At 61.7% G+C, this 22,706-nt stretch overlaps 6 protein-coding genes across 6 annotated transcripts; all 6 read left to right on the plus strand.

Annotated features, from left to right (window-relative positions):
* Window positions 1-1,014, plus strand: LMXM_24_0210 (putative transcription elongation factor; the record flags this gene model as incomplete). Its single annotated transcript, XM_003875783.1, has 1 exon — window positions 1-1,014. One exon carries the CDS (start codon window positions 1-3, stop codon window positions 1,012-1,014), a length of 1,014 nt encoding a protein of 337 aa, XP_003875832.1.
* A 943-nt stretch (window positions 1,015-1,957) lies between these two features.
* On the plus strand, window positions 1,958-2,977 carry LMXM_24_0220 (hypothetical protein, unknown function; the record flags this gene model as incomplete). Its single annotated transcript, XM_003875784.1, has 1 exon — window positions 1,958-2,977. One exon carries the CDS (start codon window positions 1,958-1,960, stop codon window positions 2,975-2,977), a length of 1,020 nt encoding a protein of 339 aa, XP_003875833.1.
* Window positions 2,978-4,591: 1,614 nt separating this feature from the next.
* On the plus strand, window positions 4,592-6,223 carry LMXM_24_0230 (putative protein kinase; the record flags this gene model as incomplete). Its single annotated transcript, XM_003875785.1, has 1 exon — window positions 4,592-6,223. The coding sequence occupies one exon, from the start codon at window positions 4,592-4,594 to the stop codon at window positions 6,221-6,223; it is 1,632 nt and encodes a 543-aa protein (XP_003875834.1).
* Window positions 6,224-7,260: 1,037 nt separating this feature from the next.
* LMXM_24_0240 (WD repeat protein) lies at window positions 7,261-8,661 on the plus strand (the record flags this gene model as incomplete). The annotated part of the gene is made up of 1 exon (XM_003875786.1): window positions 7,261-8,661. The coding sequence occupies one exon, from the start codon at window positions 7,261-7,263 to the stop codon at window positions 8,659-8,661; it is 1,401 nt and encodes a 466-aa protein (XP_003875835.1).
* Window positions 8,662-9,699: 1,038 nt separating this feature from the next.
* LMXM_24_0250 (putative ATP-dependent RNA helicase) lies at window positions 9,700-11,517 on the plus strand (the record flags this gene model as incomplete). The annotated part of the gene is made up of 1 exon (XM_003875787.1): window positions 9,700-11,517. One exon carries the CDS (start codon window positions 9,700-9,702, stop codon window positions 11,515-11,517), a length of 1,818 nt encoding a protein of 605 aa, XP_003875836.1.
* A 1,146-nt stretch (window positions 11,518-12,663) lies between these two features.
* LMXM_24_0260 (conserved hypothetical protein) lies at window positions 12,664-22,188 on the plus strand (the record flags this gene model as incomplete). The annotated part of the gene is made up of 1 exon (XM_003875788.1): window positions 12,664-22,188. One exon carries the CDS (start codon window positions 12,664-12,666, stop codon window positions 22,186-22,188), a length of 9,525 nt encoding a protein of 3,174 aa, XP_003875837.1.
* Between the last annotated feature and the right edge of the window lie 518 nt (window positions 22,189-22,706).

Here is a 22,706-nt window from a genome sequence, read left to right on the forward strand (position 1 = left end):
ATGTCAGACTCCGTCCAGCTGCCCGCTTCATCCGAGGCGCCGCCGCTGAGTCCGCCGCCGAGTTCGCCGCCTCTGTCTGGTGTGCCGACGCATTCTGTGTCACCGCTAGCAGCGCCGTCGCGAGGGGCGGAGGACGTCCCAAACTCATCAGCCCCTTCCCCGCTGAAGCGCCCACGTGTCGCCGAGCCCATTACTTACTTTCTGACCCCCAACACTCTCAGTGGTCTCAGTCAGATCAGCAACTCGGTTTCACCCTCCGCTGCGACTTTGGCAGCGGAGCAAGTCCGCCATGATGCCCGTGCTGATACCGAGGCGGTCTCGCCGAAGCACGCGAGGGTGGAAAGCACCTCCGTCACCCCGCGGTCTCCCTACTCGAACCTGCCGCGCAAGATCCCTCGCAAGACGCCCGTCTCCAGCCCCACCTCGTCCCTCGCAAACTCCACGCTTGTTACGCCACCGACTGCTGCCGCCACATCTCATGCATGCGCGCCAGCACCTAGCGTGACAACCGCGGCAAAGAGGATCGCGCTGCATCAACGGTGGGCGGCGCTACTGCATGGCGTGTTCATGAAGGAGCGGCCGTCAAACGAGTCGGAGCGGGTGATGGATCTGTGTGTGCGTATCGTGGAGGCGATTCCGGGGGATATGGAGCAGACGAAGGACACTTTTCAGACGCTGCTGTTCAACATCAAGGACACCAAGAACGGCGAGCTGCGGCGGAAGGTGATGGAGGGAGAGCTGCTGGTGGAGCGTCTCGTCACGATGGACGACCTTGAGCTGGCCAATCCGGAGCTGCGCAGGCACATCGAAGAGAAGATCGAGGAGCGCTCCAAGGACACAAACCTCAGCGAGATTAGGAAGGCAATGCGGACGAGCAACTCGACACTCTTCAAGTGCCGCGTCTGCGGTGCCCGAGACTCATCCTGGGAGCAGCGGCAGACGCGCTCGGGCGATGAGCCGATGACGGTGATCATTACGTGCAACAAGTGCAACACACAGTGGCGCAAGTACTAGCTCGGGGATAGAATGGCGCCCGGGCGGCGCAGATGGAGCGTGCCGAGGTGAGACCTTCTCCGTGTACTTCCCTCATACTTTCGCTGATTCTCTCACATGAACGTTTGCGGGCCCCTGTAGATACCAAGCGAATAGCGTCCGCCGCAGCGCTCCAGCGCTATCTCTGTGTGTGTGTGGGGGGGGGGAATCTGTTGTGCGCCGAGCTGCGGTTTTTTGGGCGTGCGATCTCGCCATCTTTAGCGTAACTCTGTACTTCGTTTTGACTGCCCTTACGTCGCTGTCGTCTGACTGCATTGCGGAACACGGCCGGGCGTGGTCAAGATCGTTGAGCGCCTCTCCAGTGACCCCGAAGAGACATTTTTGCAATATGCCGACATCTCCCTGCTCATGAGTTGCAGTGAGTTGTCTGCAGGGCTACACTACGTCAGCAAAGGTGCTTGTGATCCACGGATTCCGCGCCGAACGCGGCTTTACCGCACCTCCAAGTGCGTCCTCTGCACGCTACACCTCTCTCCTTCTGCCCTCATTTCTCCCGGCACGGATGTTCGTCTTCGCCGGTACTTTTAGCGCGGGCTCATCCATTTTCCGTGAACGGCGTCGACGGAGCGTGCACATTGTCTGTGGGAGCCCACCGTCAGACAATCAGCTACCCTTCGGAGTCCGACCGCCTCTCAGCGCTTTCGACGCGCCCACGCATAGGGGGGCATCGGTGTCATCGAACAGGAGGATTGCCACGAAACGAAAGGACGCGAAGGCTCATCTACGGCGCTTGCGACTCCCGCACACGCTGTATCAGCAGACGGCATCCCTACCCCCCCCCGTATTCCTGCATTGAAGCCCAGCACTGGTGCGCGTGCGCGGACGTACAGGGATCCGTCGTTCTCTTTTGTGTGACCGATGCTCGTTTCGTTCCCTGCATTGATCACGCACACTTGACGTAAAGATGAGGGTGACGGTGAAGTGGTTTGTGACGGGCAGGTACTCCGTCATCGAAGACAGTGATGCGATTTTGTCGCCGGACACCACCATTGCGGAGCTGAAGGGGCTCATTCAGATTCGCTTCGGTTTTTCATCGAAGGAGCTCTTGCTGATACTGGATCACCTGCTCGAGAACACGGCTACCTTGCGCAGCCTCAATATCATGGGTCAGTCGTGCGACCCCATCATGACGGCGCATGTCGTGAGAGAGTCGTTGCTCGAGATGAGCAACCTCGACCAGGACGATACAAGTAAGGACGACGACCTGCACGGATTCTCGCACGCCGATTTTATTCTGGCCAAAAAGATGCTTGGCAAGGATGTGCCGGTTCCAGACGATCGTCTTGTAGCCATGCGCCTGAACGCCCCTCGCCAACGTCCAGTCTTCCTCGACATCTGGCGGAAGGACGAAGATGACGCCGCTGGTCCCGAACGAGTTCCTCAGCCTCCACACGGCATGCCCGGCTTGGCGGGGTGCGAGATTCTGACTTACGACCCGAAGAAGACGACGGTGTACCAGATCGTCTCCCGCGTCCAGTATGGCCCGCGTAAGGAGGGCGTGGACACCGAATTCGCGATCCAGTCCCCTGGTGTCGACGCGCCCTTTCCGTTTTGGGACATGCGGACACCAGACCCGTTTGCCGGCATCGATGGGCAGTGCGCCCCTGGCGAGGTCTGCCTCGAGCTCTTCTACTTTGGGGATTTCGACGCTGTCAAGGACCAGCCCGGCTTCTTGCTTGTGGTGCGGCAAATCCTGCAGTCGAAGGCTGGCGTACGCCTGCGGACACCGCTGCCGCTGCGTGAGGCAGGGTGCATGTACCCCCTCATTGCGGTCCCAATTGTGCTGCACGAGATGGACGCCATGGAACTCGGTGACATCTTATTCGAGGACTTCGGGAGGGTGGAGGCTGCCCGACCCCTCAAGGGCAACACCGACGGTGCAGAAGTCGCTGGCAGCGGCGGCCTTGGCTGCGCTCCCCAGTAGCCGATGCGAATGAGTATAAGAGCGGCAATGGCGCGCAGTAAAGACCGTGCCAGGCACGCGCCTGCCGAACGGCACGGCCTCCTCCATGACTGGCCGGGGTGGGATGGGGTGTGAGGTATGAGGTGTGTTCTGCCGATTGCTTTGGAGGAGGACCGCAGAGCGAGTAAACAAGACAGAAGATGCGCCTCCCTCCACGCAGGAGAGAGGATCGACTGTATTTCTTCGCGCACGCGCTCCCGCCCATGCGACCTCGTTGCCCGCCGGCCCTCCCTACTGCTGCCTCACGTCTTCGCCGACCGCTGCGAAATATATGCGTATCCTCGTTTGCGCACTGTTTCCTCCATCTCTTCGTGTTGTGGCTCGCTGTCGATGGTGTCACAGCAGTCATCGAGTGCGCATGCGTTCCCAACTCAACCGACTCCACTACTTGAACCGACGCAGCACATCAGGTTACTCATGCATACGCGTACGTAACAAGTCTGCGTGGAGGCGCTTGCCTGGGCACAGTTTTCCAGCCGGCCCTTTTGCTTCCTCGTCTCGGCGCGTGTGTGCACGCCCAGTGTGCAAGAGCGAGACTTGTTTCTTCGGTCTCTTCGCCCATTCCCTCTTGGGTCTCGTGGCCATCTTACGTGTATTGCTTCGTTCTTGGCGCATGTCACGTGCTACGGACCTCGTAGCACCTCGTGTCGGTGTGCTGGGCCGCCTTGTTGGCGTTCCACCGTCACATCAAATGTACGCATGAGAGCGAGAGCCGGGGGTTGGTGGGGTGGAGGAGATGTGCTGTTTATGGACCACAATAAGCCTGCACCCACGTGCGAGCATACGTGCATGCCTGTGCGCGACTCGACGGGCAAACCTGGTTGATAACCCCCTCCTCGCGTGTGAGCTCCTTGTTATGGCTGAACCTCAAATTCTATGCCCCGACCCTCTGTGTTGGCTTCTCCCCCTCCCCATTTGCTTTTTACGGTATTCTCTCTGGCGTCGGCGCTCGCCCGACGGTGCCCTCCGACGCGAGGCACGCTTAAACGGACAAGAGACGTCGAACAACGGCACCGGAGAGGGGCGGCACGCGCGTCCAGTGAACGCTGCATTGGTGCGTGGGTTGGCGCCAACTCACGGACGATGACATCTCGTCTCTCCTGCCTCTTTTGTTTGTTTTGCTGCCCTTTATGATCTGCATCGTCGTCGCACACGTGCACCACAGCTGCACGGGAAGCAGCTCTCCCCCCTCCCCTCCCTCACAACTGGTCGATGTGCAGATCGGTATGATGATGCCAACGGACAGCAAGCGGCGCTTGGCAGCGGCAGCGATGACCCGCCTCTTTCGTTGCACTTCTTCGTCCGCTGCTGGCACCCTACTTCCCCCCTCGTTTCGGTTTCTCTGACTCCTATCGTTTTACTACCCATATGTATGCGTACCTGCGACTGCGCTGTCTTCTGGCCCATCTGTTGCCCTCCTGTCTTCTTTCCTTCGTGTGCTGGTGACACCCAGGTGAGAGAGGCCCTCCTTCCCTCCCCCTGCTCGCTGCAGCCTCTCGTCCGCTACCCCACCTGCCACACCACGCCCCTGGCGTGCAACCGCACATACACACGCACACCAACGCATACGACCACATGGAGGGGGCCTCTGACAAACTTTTGCGAGAGCCCTTCCAAGCGAACCTCAAGCGAGGGCGCTCCAGCTCCTACTCCACCGAGAGAGGCAGCTCGACGTCCCCGCATCTTCGGCGGCTTCGGCCTCTGCCAACATCGTCTTCTGAAGGCAAAGGCACTGCGGACAGAGACGGCGAGGAAGACCCGTATGCTCGGCAGCACGCCGAGCCGGAGCTCTTCGAGCTCACTCCTCTTAGCAGAACCGCCAGCACAAACGTGCGTGCGACGCGCTTTGGTGTAGAGGGCCTTCGCATTGGGCGCGACCCCAACTGCTGTGACCTGGTGCTTCCCTCGAACGCGGTGTCGCGGCTTCATTGCGTGCTCTCCGTCCTTGGTGATGACGTTTTCGTGCACGACAATAGCTTCAACGGCACATTCATCAATGGGCGCCGCGTGGGGCGGGGCCGATGCTCGGTGCTGCATCCGCGCGACACACTGTCCTTCCTGAACCCCACGCTGGAGGAGGCAAGCCGGTGTGGGTTTGAGTTTGCTCCGTTGCCGGGCCACTCCTCGTCAGGCTTTACAGTAGTGGAAGGACTGCAGCGGTACGAGCTAGGGCCGGTGCTGGGCCAGGGGAGCTTGGCGGCGGTGCGGCTTGGTATAGACCGGGAGACGGGGGCACCAGTCGCTATCAAACTGATTGAGCGGGGGCGCTTCTCCTCTGAGGAGGCTGCGGCCTCACTGCACACGGAGATCGAAATGATGCGCAGCATGGATCACCCACACGTTGTACGGGTGGTGGACGCGTTTGAGGGCAGCGGCTGTGTCGCACTGGTCATGGAGTACGTGCGCGGCGGCGACCTGTTCGACTACATTGTCGGGCGTGGACGCAACCCTTTTACCGAGGCTGAAGCGCGCCATCTCTTTGGCCAGCTCCTCGAGGCGATGCTGTACATTCACGGTCGAAGCATAACCCACTGTGATCTCAAGCCGGAGAACGTGCTCGTTGACGTCGTCGGCAGAGGCTCCGATAGCGAGGTTGACACGACCTCCGCCTCGGCAACGGCGACGGCGCAGGGTCTGGTGTCATCGGCGCTGCAGACCGACGGCGATGCCGCGCTGTCCGTCGTTGACGATCACCAGGCGGAGGCAAAGGCAGTTTCGCCATACGACGTGAGGCTGAAGCTGGCGGACTTTGGCAGTGCCAAGTACGAAGGCGGCGGCGCAGGGGGCGGCAAGCTAGAGACCACCGGTGCCGCCACTCCAGTCTACGCAGCACCGGAGCTCGCGTGCTTTCCTGCGGACGGGGCTCCACCGCAGGAGATCACTGCGGCGGTGGATGTGTGGTCTCTGGGAGTGCTACTGTACATTCTCTGCTCTGGCACCGTACCAAAGCCCCCTCGCTCTGACGCAGTCGTCGCCTTCAACCGGTCCATGACGCATCTATCCGTGCTCTGTAAGGACCTCATTGCGCGCATGATGACAGTGGACGCAACGCGGCGCCCTTCCCTCGCCGACATATGCCATCACCCCTGGCTTGACGGCGTCACAATCTCCGGCGCACCGGACAGAGGCGCGCTGGGCAGCAAAGACCTCTTGTCTGTGACGGCGAAGCTGTCGCCGAACTTTCCGGAGGCTGCGAAGCCGTTGTAGGAATGCCACGGCGCACGCTCCAGCTTTTCTGGCAAGTGCGCTGGTGCCTCGGAGGGTACGGCGGCTCAAACGCCGCCGCTGACGCAAGATCTCGTGCCGCTCTCCAGAACTCCTTCGGTGCCATCGCCACCGCATCTTGTTGCGCACGCACGCATAAAGGGGCGTCGTGCTCCCCGCCTCGGCTGTCTGCGAGTGTGCCGCTGCACGCCATGCTGCACATCTGTGACCTCATCGAAACCAGGTGCACATCCCCGGTGGCAAGGAGGTACATACCCAGTGAGAGGCGAGAGCCAAGCGCTTCTCTGGATGATTGCTTGAACACGTGCGTCTGTCAGCATGCCACATCGTCGGCTGCGCGAGAGGGGTAGGGTGGTGGTGCACACACTCTTCTCTGCAAGCACTCTTCGGTTTGTGTCCGCGGCTCAGCCGCGTTGCGTAGATTTCAGCTACAAAACCCAGGGATGGAGGGGTCATGGTGTTGTCGTCAAGAGGGTAGACCATAAGCGCAAGCGAAACACAGCCAGCGGAGTTGCGGTGAGGATGCACCTTCTGCATTACACCGACCGCCGCCATCAGCGGTCCCACATGCCGAGGGCTACCCTGTGCCCACCTGTAGAGCTGCCTGCCCGCACGTCCCGAGCGGAGTGCTCTCCTGTGTGGCAAGACAGCTTCTGTAGACTCATGACAAGCGATGCTGTCTCTCTGCATGCTGCCGGAGCTTCTGGCGAAGGCATTCCGCGTGGCGTGTGCACCGATGCGGAGGGAGGGGCCTCGTTGCACTCTTTCTCGCGCATGCCGCCTTCTCCCTTCCCTTCCCTCTCGCCTTGTCCTCCTGCAGGCTCGTCTGTTTCGTGTTCGTGCCCCACTTCACAACTGTGCAGCGCAGACAGGCACGTACTGCTGACAGCGTCCCCGCAGTTTCCTCCCCGCGCCCTTCCACTGCGCATCAACCTCTCCGTTTTCTTCTACCCACTACGGCATACACGCTCACCCACGCAGAGCTACAGTGGCGGACATCATCACCATCATCGCCCATGATGGAGTCCAGCGGCGATGTCGTATGCACCGGCAAAGTACCGCCGCCGCTCGATGCGGTCTCGCAGACGTCCTCCACTTCAGCGGCTGAGGAGGTGACTTCCTATCAAGAGACGGTGCGCTTCTGCACGTGGCGCAAACATGTACGCAACTTGTATCAGCATCTGTTTCACATTGACCTCGTCTGGGAGAGTCCGGTGGCTCAGTTCATGCCGTACGTGACGACAAAGAGTGGCCTCACCACGCACACCATACTGAGCGGGACGCGCACAGGCGGCCAGGAGCAGAGCTACATCCAGCTTCTGTCTGCAACGGTGCCGCAGGCCACGCAGGCCCTGGACGGATCCGATGTAGCCTACAGCGAGGCCACTGGTGAGGTTGGCGGGTACGGCATGGCGCCGCACACCTGCGGCCTCAGCATTGAGCGGCGCATTCTTCACGATGGGGATGTGCTGGCAGCCCGCTACGCGCCAGCAAACCCGCTCCTCATCGCATCGTCCTCTAGCAACGGGAACCTGTATGTGCTTGACTGGTCGCGAGTGCCGCTGGGCCGCTTCCCAAATGAGCCCCCGCGGCCCCGCGCGCCGCTGCCGCCAAATGAACTCAGCAGTGACGCGACGGAGGAGGAACGGGGCCAGTACCAGAAGCGCATGCGTGCACTCAATGTGGTGGTGACTGAGCAGGACCGATGGGACCGTCGCACCGGTGAGGGGCAGCACGTGCTAACGCTGAAGGGCGGCAACGGTGCCTCGGAGAATTTGGACTGGAGCACCAGTGCCGAGGGTGTGGTGGCGTCTGGTTCCACAGGGCGAGTCTGTGTGTGGCGCGTGGCCAACCTGTCGAAGGACGACAGCCGCCAGGTGGAGCCGTTCAAGGTCTTCTCGCTCGAGGACGAGGAGGCGCGTGTCACGCAGGTCAACTTCTCGTGGACGTCGCCGGACACCTTCGTGGCGGCATCCTCCACTGGCGCCGTGTACTTCAACGATGTGCGCATGCAGCACACCACAGAGGTATTCTCCATCGAAAACGCGGCCACCTCCCTTGCCCTCTCCCCACTCAGCGGGAACGAGCTGCTCGTTGGCGACTCTTTGGGCAGCGTCCTTTTCTTCGACTTGCGTCAGAGCAGCAAGCCGGTGCAGGTGGACTGCCTGCATGACGGCGAGGTGACCAACGTTCAGTGGTGCCCACACTCGCGGCACCTCTTCTCCTCCGGCGGTCATGATGGCATCGTCTGCATCTACAATCAGACCCGGCACAAGACGCTGTTCAAGCACTGGGGCCACACCGATGTGATCATGGACGTGGGCTGGAGTTGGCAAGAAGATGGTGCTGGCCAACTTGTGTCCACCGACAGCAACGCCATCATGCTATGGAGACCGCGAGACTTCTTCTACTGTGCTTGATGGGCATCATGCAACAGAGGTACTATGGGTGAGCAAAGCGGTATGTTGCCGTGCACTGCGGCGGCCGTCTTCACGGGGGAGGGGGCTCACCGCCTGTTGACGCGGCAAAGGGCGAGGGTCTGCTGTTACGTCCTCCTGTCTGTGCGCTGTCATGGGTGAGGGCTCTGCCGCAGAGGTGCAACGGTGTGCGTCGTCTCTCTCCCCTGCGAGTCGGTCGCTGTTGCCTTATTTTCTCTCTAATCTCGTGGGTGGATGCTTGGCGGGGCAACGCGTTGAACGAGCGGTGCGTATTTCGGGTCCTGCTCCGCGGCCCGCTTCTATTTTCCGCACGTGGGCATGCAGGGGCCGCCAGTGTCTTTCGCCCACCCGTTCTCCTCTCTGTCTCTGTGAAGCGCAGGCTGTCTTTCAGAGGCATTAGCCGAGAGAGGGTGCTCGAGGGTGTCATAGAAAACATACGATGTCGTCGCATAGGAGGGGGATCGCACGCGGTGCGCGCGCACTTGACGAGGGGCGTGCGTGGGTGCGCGTGTGCGCCGTTTGACAGATGCATAGAACCGCTAAGCATGAGTGAAAGAAGCGAGGGCAAGTGTGCGCGAGAGACACGACGGCGTGCGCGCATTCTCTTCATTGCATTCCGCACTGCGGTAGTCACGGCTGCATGGCTCTCGGGTTACTCCAGTGGACGTGGCGTTGCACCGGTTATCGCGGCGTTTTGTTGTTCCTCTTGTCTGTGAATCGCTTTGATCGCGGTGGCCTTCATCCAGTGTCCCCCCGCCTCCCCTCCCCACCGTCTTCCACCACGCGCGCATGTGTCAGGTCGCCACGTCTGACGGCACACCGCTGCACTGCAGCCGCCCGCTTTGCTGTTGCGTGTGCGCTCCCTCACTCCTCCCTGTATCTGACTTCTACTGTTCATCTCCGTGCTCTGCTTCCACTGCTCACTTTCCTGGCCGCTGCACGTGCGCGCGTCGCACCTGACCCCTCTTCCGCGGCAGTTGTGCCCCTGTTCTAAACCACATCTTTCTCGAAGTAGCGCTCATGTCCGAAGCCGAAGTACAGACGGAGTGGTCTGAGCTGCCGCTTGACACGCGGGTGCTCGAGGCCCTGAAAGACCTAGCGTGGAAGAAGCCGACTGCCGTCCAAAGTGCATGCGTGCCACTCGCCCTCAAAGGCAAAGACATCTCCATCCAATCCCGCACGGGCTCTGGCAAGACCGGCGCCTTTGTCATCCCAGCCGTGCAGCGCATCATCACGGAACGGGAGCAACGCGGCAATCCTCGAGCCCTGCCCAGCCCGCGTGTCCTCATTGTCGTTCCGTCGGTCGAGTTGTGCGAGCAGACGGCCGAGGCGGCGCATGTAATAGCCAAGTATGTGCAGCCCCGGCTGGTCATCGACAACCTCACGTCTGGAGGCGCCGTGACGGCAAGACGCATTCAGTCTGCCCACATAGTCATTACCACCGCGGCCCTACTGGCGAAGGGGTGCAGCCAGGGCACCGTAACGGCCGACACCCTCCAGCACGTCCGCTTTTTCGTCCTCGACGAGGCCGACGTGGTGGCCTCGATGGCGGAGCGATCCCTGCGCACGGTGCAGTCGTTGTTGCCACCGAACATGCAGGTCATTCTAGCTTCCGCCACCCTAACCAAGGGTGTCGCGGCCGTCAAAGGCCAACTGCTGCGGCACCCGGTCAATGTGGTGCTCACGTCGGAGGACGTGGAGGAGTTGGTGCGTAGCGATGGCAAGGACAACGCAGCCTCGCAGCAGGGCCCGGTTGTCGAGTCCCGTGTCAGGGTGAGGGACCCACTGAAGAAGACACTGCACCAGTACTACTTGGTGGCCACGGACGAGTGCCACAGCCACACGCTTCTCTTTGGTCTCTACCGCATGGCCCTCATCACCGGCAAGACACTCATCTTCGTGAACGACGACGAGCAAACGTATCGTCTGCAGAATTTCCTGGAGCAACTCGGGGTGGCAACGCTCGCGTACGATGCGAACCTCCCCATCAACGTGCGACTCGACACTCTGCGCCGTTTCCAAACTGGTATGGCGTCCACACTCGTGTGCACCGATGGCACACTGGAGAACGCAATGCAGCTGCAGGCTTCGCTGGAGGAGTCGCAGCCGGGTGAGAAGGGCTCGGACGGTCAGTCTGGGTCGCCGTCATCGCGGCGTCGGCCGCGATCGGCTTCCGTGTGTGGTCGTGCGAACACCGAGGCGCCATCGGCACTGCACCGCGGCATCGACTTTGCGCACGTGCGCAACGTCGTTCTGTTCGACGGGGTGGAGGCGACTGACCCGATCGCGTTGTCTCGTTATACCCACCGCATCGGCCGCGCCGGTCGTGCCGGCGAGGAGGGCGTGTCCATCGCGATCTTCACTGTGCCGCAGGCCCGCAAGTATCTGCGTCCGCTGCAGGAGTACTGCACAGAGCGCGGCGACGTCATTCGGCCGTTTCGGCAGATGCAGCGGGCGGAGGTGGCAAAGTTGCAGTACCGCGTGGACAGTGTGCTGGGCAACATCACGCGTACGTCGACGCGCAAGATGCGGGTGGCCTCCGTCGCCGCGGAGCTGAGTCGTAGCTCGTACCTGGCGAACCACCTCTCGCAGAAGGACACGGACGCCCTGCAGCGAGTTATGCGGCGGTCCTCAAAGAGGATCAGGGTGGAGCGCAACATCCTCGAGGTGCCGGAGTACATGCATCTGTCGACGGCAGAAGACGTAGGCGCGTACCAGAGGCGTGTGCAAGCCAAGCAGACGCAGTCAAACCGTCTGCGCAAGGCAACGCAGAAGGCTTCAGCAGACCCACTGAAGGCGGTGGTGTCTAAGCTGCGCTCCTCCAAGCGCAAGGCATAAGACCCTAAGCGCAGAGGCGAAGAGGGAGGGAGAGGGTGAGTGCAGTGCACTCCGTGTAAAATGAAGAGAGACGGACGGACGGTACGATGAGGTGCTCTTTGTGTGTGTGTGCTGGTGGGTGCAGGTGTCCATGCACGCATGGCTCGGTGGCACCGCTGGCAGGGACTGGTTTTCTGGAGAAGTGGTGTGGCGCTCTTTTCTGCGCATCTTCGTAGGAGTGCTGCAGAGGTGTGCGGAGCCGTCCCTCTCCCCTTGTCCTTGTTGGTTTCGGTCCTTGTGGACTGTAACAGCGTCTCGTAGACCTTGGTACCCGCGTCCGTCTGCCGCTGCCGCCCCCCTCCCTCTCGTCATAACAAGCACGTAAGCAGGTGTGCTACTCTCCTTGTTGTTCGATTAAGTTACACATTACGCAATCCCAGCATTGCCAACGTCTGCCACTACCCCGAGCAGCGACGAGTGTCGTGACGAGCGCATTCCTCTTGCTCTCTGGCCACCCTCATGTGTCACCGTGCGTCACAGGCACCATAGCCAACGTACTCAAATCGAGGTTTTTCAGAGCAATGCGGGTGCATGTGTCGGTAGGAGCTGCTCTGCGCATGTGACACCGTCCGCGTGCCGTGCGTGCCCATGCACATCTCTCGGCGAAGGTCGCCATGCGACATGTTCCCTCTCACACTTCACTTTGTTCTTTGGTGGTTTTCGACGTATTCGGAACGATGGGCTTCTGGTGCACATGTGTGTACACACGCGCACACCTGCACATCGGCTCGTCTTCGTCTTCTTTCATTGCAACACCGCGGCTGCGCATCTGTGGGCGTATTTCAAGCGCGATTGACCGACGCCGTTCCTCGCGTGAGCAACACACGCGCACAAGAACGTTCACTCAGCCGAACCAATCGGCCAAGATCCGCACACGGACCAGAGCGAGTCCCACGCCTTTGGTGACGTCCATTCGTGTGCTTGTGCTCGTGCGCCGAGGTGTCGTGCTCGAATCACCTGCTCGCTTGCTTGGCGACGGAGGGCGACGAAGCAGCAGCGGTGTGGTGTCGCTGCAGCGTCTGATGGGAGGCGCTGCCGTGTGCCTTCCGTGACCTTACTTTGTATCGACTTTGTTCGTTGTTTTTCTGCCTCTGTTGCTGCACTACCATGACGACGGATGCGTCGCCGGTGAACCCCTATCTACTGTTCAACCGGGCGGACGAGTTCAGCACGGATGCCAAGATTGACTATGCGCTCCGTCACTACCTCCTCTACCCCTCGAGGGGGGACAGCGCCACATTCGCGCCAACGCCGCTGAACACCGAGCTTGATCGCCGTACACTCGTCCGCACGCTGGAGGAGCTCAAGCGCGGCGTCTCCTTGGGCGACCGGCTGCTCCCAGTCACACCTAGCACCTGCACAACACATAACACGAACACGAGCGCCTTCTCGTCGCCGGAGGACGCCGCGTCGCCTCAGTTTGACGCCCCCAATGACGGTGACGCCTCGAACGTGTTCTTCGACGGCACTGACGACCTCGATGCCAAGCCGTGGGACACCGCCGCGAGCAGCCAGGCAAACTACTGGAACCGGCAGATAGAGGTGCTGTACCAGTCCTACCACATCTGGATCGCGCTCGACTACGGCCGAGGCGTCTTTAGCATCACGCGCAACGGCGTCGTGCTGGTCGACCGAATGCCGACCATCGTCGCATCGATCCTGCAGGTGGTTGAGACGACGCTGCACGCTCGCGAGCAGGACCTGCAGCAGCTGCGCAACTTCGTCGAGGGCGCCATCGCCGACGAGCAGACTCGATCACGCGTGTTGCAAAAGGTGTGGAGTCCCACTATATTTGTTAGTGTAGTGCTGCTGAACGTCCCGCATGAGGTGGAGAAGGCTGTCCCCTTCAGCCGGCCCACCTCATCCGAGACGGAGGCGGCCCACAGTGGCATGCACCGCCAACGACAGCGACATCAGCCCAGCATCATCATGTACCCTCCCGAGTACCGCCATTTCACAGCTCTGGGAACTGACGGCGGCGAGTACTCTCGCTGCTCGGCTGTGACGCTGCTGTTTCACTGCGATGCTCGGGCGCTCCTCAGCGACGGCACGTTCCTCGACCGCCTTCGAGAGCTTCTCTGCCGCTACGAAAGTGTCTACCGAGAGCGCAGCACGCCAGAGGAATGGCCGCAGTCGTCGCTGAGGGCGTCGCTGGAGTACCTGGTGTGCGCGATGCCGGAGAAAACGCCGGAATGCAACACGCTTGTCTTGGTCAGCAACGTCGGCGCCCAGGCCTCGTCCAAAACATTCACCTTCTTGCAGAGCACTGTGCGACGCAAGAACCTCATCGTCTCCATTGTGGCGCTGAATCGCCTGCTCGCGCTCGACTCCCCCGAGCTCAGCCCGCTCGCCCGGTTCCTGTCGTCTGTTGGCGGCTTTGCCGTGAACGTGGACTACTGGTTGGCGCTCGCGGCACCCCGGCTGAACAACGAGTGGTGCCGGAAGTTTGAGGGGGCGCGGTGCTTGGCGCAGCAGATATTTGTCCACCTCATCAACGGGTTTCCGATGACCATCCCGGGAGCCGCGAGGCGCGATCTGCTTGCGGACACCGTTGGTGAGCCAGTGATTCTCTATGACGGCGACCACGACCTGCCCGACTTCGTCATTGGTGCCAACATGAAGGAGGTGCTGCGTGCCTTGGCGGCGCTGCGCTTCAACCAGGGCTGGAGCGTTCTGATCGACTATCGCGATGAGTCTGCCCCGTCGCACATGGCAGCGCGCTACGAACACAACTTCCACCGTGGCACCATCACACTGCACTACGAGATGAACATCAACCGGCCAGCGGTGTATCGGCGACTGCTGGTGTCAGGGACAAAGGCGCTGGTTGACCACTTCTGCAAAACTCGGTGGAATGAGGAGACGACAAACTCGGTTGGCGAGGGCAGCGGTCACTGGCTTGCGTATCTCTCGCTGCTGCGACTGCGGGTGATGATGTGGATAAAAGCAGAGCAGGCGCTTATGCAGCTGCTCAATGCGGACCCGCGGCAGACGCCGATGAGTGCCATCCCTGATCTCGCCCATCTCTCCTCCGCGGAGGGCGTGCTGTCGCAGTGGTTTAATGTTTCCACGGTGTCCTCTCTAGGCGTCTTCTTCCGCTTCGAGCAGTTGCCGCCCAGCATGCTAGTGAACTACACCCGCGCCCAAGTCGCGAATGGGGCGCCGACGGAGGCCGCCGCGCGCGCCTGTGTACGTGGAGCGATGGAGCGGCGCCACCGACTTGTCGGCCGCGAGGAGGATCTCACATATGTGCTCACGGAGACTGTGACGACGCCTTCGTCTTGGTCAGGCTCGGCGAACGCCACCCGCAACGTCTTTTCTGTGGTGCAGTTCTTCCCACAGTACGAAACGAGCTCCGGCAGCGACTTCGGTCTAGCCGGCGCCTTCGAGTGCCGCGTGAGCTGCGTGTTGTGCGATCGCGTCACCCAGGACGCACTCATATGCGCGCTGCTAAGCGACATCGAGGAGGCGGTGAAGGATCGCAACAGGGCGACGGCACGCAAAGATCGGCATCTGCTGGTGCGCACGTCGCATCATACGGAAAACCAACAGGCGCTTCAGTTGGTGAAAGCGAGCCTCAGCACGCGGGGCATGGGACTGCTGACGAGCTACACGGAAGGGAAGCGGCACACCGGCGTGGACGCTGGCTCCGCCGTCGGCAGGGCCTTAACGCTGTCCGCCATACAGGAGAAAGGGTTGCATGAGTTAGGGTTCCCGCTGTACTTTCGCATTCGGCTGCCGTCCTTCCCGTGGCCGCTGCTGAATGCGCTGTGCTTCCGCTGGATCCTCGGCTGCAGCGAGTTTTACCCGTTCCTCGCTGAGGAGATCTTCAGCCACATTGTATCGCGCCGCCTACACGCAGGCTTTGCGCTCATCGTGTACTATACATCATCGCTCAAGGCAGTGCTCATGAAGCGCGTCGGCGATCCTGAGACACACTCGCACGTGTGCCTATTCGACGTACTGGAGGCAATACCCTCGCCGACGTCGACGTCGGTGCCTGCGGCGCAGATTTCCCTGCGGCGCCTCGTCACACCCTTCAAGCGAGCGCGGTGGTCTCTATGGACGTACACGCACGACATTGAAGAGGACATGCACATTGCCACTGCCGTATTCACGTGCAAAGTCATTGCCACGCAGCAGTCTAGCAAGCGATCCCTTCTCGCTCGGCACATGCGTGAACGCGGCTTCAGCCCGATTGTGGCGCGGGTTGAGTCGATCCTGTTCGCTTTGCACGTTCGATACACGGAGTACGTGGAGTTGCGCTCGCCTCCCTCGCTCGGCGTCAAAGGGTGTACGCAGCTGCGCGATCGGCTGCTGAACATTGTGAGCTGCGTCGGGGATCGCAGCACCGTCGTGAAGGCCCGTATTCTGCAAGCGGACTACGTGCAACAGCTGTCTTCCGGGGCCGACGCTGTAGACCCCGACACGGATGTGTACATCTCCGTCTTGAGTCCGATGCGCTACAAGAGAATACTTTGTGTCTTGGTACTTGAGAGCGACACGGAGGCCGGGACGGGGAGGCATGTGGTCAAGGTTGCGCTGGCTGCCCTTGATGGGCAACTGCTCGAGTACGCCATCGCTCAGCAGTACCACCAACCCCGTCCAACCTTGCCGGGCCGAGACACAGCAGCTGCGGCGGGTAGCGAGGAGTGTGCCGTGGCATCACCATCGCACTCGGCGATGCCGGAGTGCATTGCTGACCGCGCCGTCGTCTTGTCGCTGCGCCACCTGCTCACAGTCTTTACGTCCGTCTACTGCGCCCGAGAGCTCATCGCGTTCATCAAACGCGCGTCAGCGGAGATGGCGGCACCCGCCGTCGCGGAGCTGACAGACGCCTACGCTCACCTTGGCAACTACGCGGTAGAGATGGACGTCACGCATCTGCTAAACTTTGTGCAGTGGCGCTGCTGCGAAGCGGCCGGGGGGGTGCCGTGGAGAAGCAAGGTGCAGGAGGTGCTGACAGATGTACTGGCGTCGCAGCAGCGGAGCTTTTCGGCGCACCCCACCCTGTGGCTGCCGAAGACGAGGGCCGACCGGGCGCGGCTGCGCGACGAGACATCCTGCAGCGGCCCCGCATCCATCCAGGAAGAGGCAGATGACGAGGAAGACTGTGACTATGACGACGAAGGCGAGGGCTTCAGCGCCACGGGGGCAAACGTGACGAGTGAAGACGGCGCGAACAAGAAGGGCGTGCATCCAGATTTACTCCCGGTCGCGGTGAAGGCATGCGTGCTTCTGCCGTTGTCGACTAGCGGCGTATGCGTGGAAGAGGAGGCGGAATGCCGGTGGCTCTCGTCGGCGTTCAATAGGCGTGCCGAGAGGCGGCAGAACACATTGCGCGAGCGGTCTGAGTGGACGATTCCGTCGGCATCGTTCAAGGACGCCGCCGCGACGGTTTCCTCGTCGTCAGAGGCTGTGGACGCTACAGAGGAACGGCTGAAGCTCCGCCTCTTCGTGAAAACGGTGCCGGCGGACCTGCTGTCCCTGTGCGAGGATGAGTCCTTCTACCCACCCCAGACGGCCGTGCGGCGCACGCTGCGTCTTCTCTATTACCGCTTCACATCGGAGGAGGCTCCTGCTGCGGTGGGCGGCGCCTCCGCGTCGCATGCCCCGTCTTTTGTAGCCGCACCCAGCTACCTAGGCTCGGAGGACGAGGCGGCGACGACGGAGGTGGATCAACTGTTTGCTCAGCCGATGGCTGTTGCGTGGAATCGGCAGCGCTGCCATGACGCCTTCCGCAGCTGCACGGACCGCGGCTCGCTACCGATTCGAGTGGGGCAGGTGATGCAACAAATTGCAGAGAGGCTCAAGTGGCGCATCGCTGTCTACTGCTTGCAGAATGCGTGCTACTGTACCTCCTTCCGGCAGCTCCGAGCACGCGTCGAGGCGGAGCCGGCGACACAAATGGTCATTCCAGGCGTCACGACTGACGGCGCCGCCGCAGTCGCAGCAGGCGAAAGACGGGATGATAAGACGCGAGAAATGTGGCTGCGCGACCCTGTCCTGTCGCACAACGAGAGCATGAGAGCGACAGAGCTGATGGAGAATGCGGAGCTGCACGCGCTTCTCTGCGATGTCGTGACCCCGGCCCTGCTGAGCTCCCATCGCTTCGTCTCCGACACGTTCCCGGTCGAGTTCACCCAGCAAAAGACGAACGTCGGCCGCGTAGTTCCGGAGGAGGCGATCAAGGATGTGTTCCGCCACTGCGTGGATGAGGACTGGATGTGGGTCCTGCCCACGCTGCCTCTCTCCTACATGGTGGTACCCAACCGCGAGCACTTTGGCGAGCGCTGGGTACTTGTGTGCACCACGGCAAAGTCGTCGCACGGCGTCAGTGGCGCTCGCGTTCTTCTATACGACGCCCAAGGCACGCCCGCTGCCCTGGAGACGATGCACAACTACAGCCGCCATCTCCGCACTCACGTGTGCAACAAGATCAAGCAGGTGAGTCAGCTGCATCTGCTCAAGCAGCTGCGCGAGTCCTTCAACGCCAGCGCCGAGCTCATCCCCCCAGCATGGGGGGACCAGTTCAGCCAGAGTAGCGGCGCGCCAGGCTGCAGCGGCTCCGCGCACCACGGAAGCCCGCCGGTCGACTCGCAGGACGCGTATGCGGCCGGGTTTCCATTCTACCTGAGCGGCCGCAATGTGCTGGAGATTCCGATCTACTACAAGCTGCAGCATCAGTGCAAGAAGATCCTGCACCGCATCCAGGGCCACTGCTCGCGACTTGAGCTTGTCGCCATCTTCAACAGAGACCAGTGCTTCCTCGTCGCCGACGATGTCGAAGGGGACACGTTCCACTACCTTCGTTTGGTGTTTGTCAAGGACACGGCGCACACTGTGTCGGTGACCTCCCGCCCGCCGCCACTGACGTCCTCGGATCGCTGCCCGCAGCTCGTGGTGCAACTCTTCAGCGCAACGCCAAACGCGAGTGTGCGGCGACCGCTGCAGCGGCTACAAGACTTCTGCTACCTTCTGGCGGTGCAGGAGCTGCAGGGGCACCTCAACTATGTGCAGCACAAGATGATCTCCTTCAATGACCTCGTTTTCCTGCAGAACCAGCGACTGGAGCCAATCGTGGTGAGCCTGCGCACCATCTTCGATACCGCCCTCCCCGATTCTGACCACGACGGTTCCCGCGAGTCGTCGCGCGACGTCGGCACATGCCAGGAGCGGCAGCGAGAGATTGCCATTGCGCTGCTCTTCCTGAATCTTCGCGAGTACAAGTTCAAGCCCTTCGGCGTCCAGGACGAGCCGACGCACGCCACGAGCAACTTCGTGGAGCACTACAACCTCGAACCAGCGAAGGACTCGGCGCCGCGCCAGCACGGCGACTGCCAAGCGCTGCAGGCGTGGCGTTTTGTGAAGATCGTGGATGGAGTGACGGACGTGCTTGTCTCGTGCTGTCTCCACGTGCATCCCGACAACCCGCACGTCATTGTCCTCGACCGCTACCTGACTCGCATCCCAGCGGAACGCTACATCAACGGCGACTCGGAGAACACCATCTTGGCCCACCTGGGCCACAGCGTCGAGAAGACCATAGCACAGCTGCGGTTTTTCGGCTTGACCTCGCCGGGCCATCCCTCCTTCCCACTCTTGCGCTCCTCCGTCCACACGACGGTGGGCGAGCTGCTGCGCATCAGCCAAGAAACATCTTCAGAGGACTCGTCGCTGCTGCGCTACCGGCACTTCTCGCTCGATAACATGAGCCCGGCGGTGCTGCCAATGCTGATGGATCAAATATGCGGCGCACTCTCGCACTACGGCCCGACCTGCTTCGCCTACACCGCCGGGCACGCCGCGAAGGGCGTGGTGCATGTGGCGAACTTCTCGTGGAAGTGGATGGAGAGCATCCAAAACGACGCGATGGCAGACCCGCTGGAGCTCTATGTGACATGCGGCTACGACGTCATGGACTCGCCCGAGGCGACAGCGCCGTTGGCGCCGACCCGGGTCGTGCCGTACGTCGTGCCAGGTGTTCCGATCACCTCCGTGACGACCGAGGAATCGCAGATGTCGCTGCTGGGCGAGTACCAGCTGTGCGAGCGTGGCTGCCCGCTGCTGGAGTACCGTATCGTTCTCTCCGTTTCCTTGATGGAGGGCCTCTCGCTAGCGCTCTTCAACCTGCGCGACACGGAGTACGTTGTGCGCCTTCTGGGCTACGTCGTGCTGGCGATGGAGGAGAAGTCGGCGCTGTTGGAGGACGTGCTGTTGCAGCGCATGGGCTACGCCGTGCCGTCCTTCTTCAACGAGGCGGATCTGGCGCACAACTGCTGCGGCGACGACACGAATGTGATTCGCAACAAGTTGCTGTCCATCAGCTTCGACGCGTACCGGCGGCGCGTCAATAACGTCCGCTTCCGTCCGCAGCCGGACGCGGAGCGGGACGAGCCCTTGGTGGTGATACTCGAGGGGATGTACAACCGAGGCCTCATTATTAACTACGTCTTTTCTGTCGAGGACGCCATCAAAGTGCTGTTCGACGAGTGCCCACAGTACTCACTGCAAGAATGCGTGCGCATTGTCGATGCGCTGCTCGAGTCGCGCGTGCTGTGCGACTCTCCGGGTAGTGCGTTAAAGCCACAGATTCCCATTCTTGCTACCCTGCCTCAGAACGAGCAGCTCAGGTCGGACGCGCGCAACTGCCGACTTAGCGAGGTGAGCGGCGTGCCGGCGGATGCCCTTGTGGCGTGCGTCTATCATCGCCACATCCTGGTGTCGCACATCATCGTGGAGGCACAGAACGCTCGCTCTGGTGTGGCCGAGGTGCTGGCGAAGTGCGATATGCTGTGGCGGGCGGGGCCGCAGAACAATGTGCTCGAGTTGGCGAAGGCGATCGTGACGCTGCAGCTGAAGAGCAAGGAGGTGTTCGGCACGCGCGTGCCCGACTTCTCTCTCCGCCGTGAGCGGTGGCGGCACGAGGACGATGTCCTGGACCCGACCCTTCCTACCCCGACCCAGCAAAACATGAGCTACGCCCGCCCTGTGGACGCGTCGCTGCAGCTCTACACGGAGCACTTACACCAGCTCTACCCTTCCATGTGCATCATCGATCTCGACCCCAACGACCCGCTCACCACCACAGACGAGGTGCTGCTCAACCGTCTGCGATGCCGGTACGGCAAGGTCACAAGCGGAGACGGCGGCGTGGTGCTCTTTAGCCCACACCTCTACTACGGGGTCATCCCGTTTGTGGACCTCCTGCGCTGTGGCACCCTCTACGAGCGCTACGGCCAACTCGCGGACGCGCTCGGCGAGGAGGCCATCGTCTCTCCCATCACTACCAGCGGACTCTTCATCATCGAGGTGGGCTTCCAGGTGGTGCACTACGCGCTCGACTTCTTTGTCATCAACGGCGACGCCGTCCCGCCGGGCATTACGGCGAAGGTGGCCGCAGACTTCAAGCAGACGCTCCTGTTCGAGAGCGTCCTGTACGACGCTGCGGTGCGCAGCCTGGCACACTGCATCCGTACACACTCGGTCGCGCTCTCGGGGCAGCAGAAGGCCTACATGGCGGTGAAGAATCTGGTCAAGTACCACCCCTTCCCCCCGATGCACTGCGCAAACATTGTGGCGGCCTACACCATCACGGACCCGCGGGTAATGCGGCTGAAGAACCTGACCTCAGGCGGCGCGGCAAACAGCGGCGACGTGCACGTCGGCACAGACGGTGTCCTGTACCTCTCGCCTCACAAGCACAACCTCCTGCAACGCGAGCAGACAAACGACATGTACACGTATGGGGGCCTCATCATCTGGGAGCTGGCCCAGCTCTTCGTGCTTCTCACCAACACAAAGGGCGTGAACAAGGCCTCGCCTGAGTCGAACCGCTACCTCTCTCAGCTCGCTCTCAGCGCCCGACACTTGCTGCTGAATCAACTGCTAGACAGCACCCAGCAGGAGCGGCTGGATGTGGCGTGGCGGAAGTTTCTGACGGACGGGCGCGTGGCGGCGGCGACGGCCAGGCGTGGCAACACGGAGCGGGAGCTGCCGAGCTATGACGAGTTCGAGCTGTTGCGCGGCCACTCGCACAAGATCGTCCTTCACTCGTATGTGCCAATGCTGCAGATGATTCTGGAGCCGGTGGAGTGGAGTGGCGACGGGTGGCGCCTGCAGGCCGTGTGCGCGCAGTTGTATCCCGAGCATGTTCTGCGCGTGATTGGACGCCAGCGAAGCGCCCGCGAGGCCCAGGAAATATCCGCGCCAACGCCACATGCACGCCACTACGACCTCGACACGGGCTCCCCGGCCGGGGCAGTGCTACCAAGGCACGCCGCCGCCGCCTCGACAGCGGTCGGTCCGATTGGCGGCTACGACATCACACGGCTGTTCATGTCTCCGTGCTTGACCGGCTGGTTTGTGGTGACGTTTGCGCCGAGTAAGGCGGAGGAGAGCGGCTACTTTCTCGCCATGGAGTGCTTCTCCGATCCGCACCGGCCCTTTGGCGCGAGTGTCGTGGTCGAGGAGCTGAGTCTGTACTGCAAGCCTTCTCGCGCCGCTCACCAGCATCGCGTCATGACATTCCTCAGCGAGGCGGAGCAGGCGCTGGTGGAGCGATTTGTGCGACTGGTGAACAGCGCCGTGTGGTCTAGCATTGTGCCGTGTGTCTCTCAGTTTATGATGTAGCGCCACGACTTGTGCGCTCTCTCTTTCCTCTCCTGCGCCGCCGTTCTCCCCGCTTTCCTCGCTCTCTGGCTCGCTCACGGTTTCCGCACTGTCCGCTGTTGAGGGGCGAGCTCATGTGCCCGTGTATGGGTGGCGTGCTTGTCGCTGACTGTAACGGTGCACGGCGATGGCGCCTCCTGCCGGCGAGAGCGAGGCGGAGGGAGGAGAAGAGGGGGCCGGCGGCTGAAAAGCGTTTCGTGGCCACCTGTGTCTATGGGCGGGCGAGTTACGGGGACCCACGCAGGGATGCGCTGTCCCCCGCCGCTACCACCCCACCCCACCCTCTCTGTCTGTCGCCCTCTTTGCCTTTTCCTACCTTTAAAGTATTGCTGTGGTACCGGGAACAATGCGAACACGACAACCATACGCGCCCTCAGCCAGCGTGCATACCGCACACATCGCTGCCGGTGACGCGTGCTTCGCGTCATGCGTGCGGAGGAGGGGGAGAGCAAGCGGTAGCACGGAGGCCACAGCAAACT

The sequence above is a fragment of the Leishmania mexicana genome, chromosome 24, assembly GCF_000234665.1.
Source record: "Leishmania mexicana MHOM/GT/2001/U1103 complete genome, chromosome 24".
In the NCBI taxonomy this organism is placed as follows: Eukaryota; Euglenozoa; class Kinetoplastea; order Trypanosomatida; family Trypanosomatidae; genus Leishmania; species Leishmania mexicana.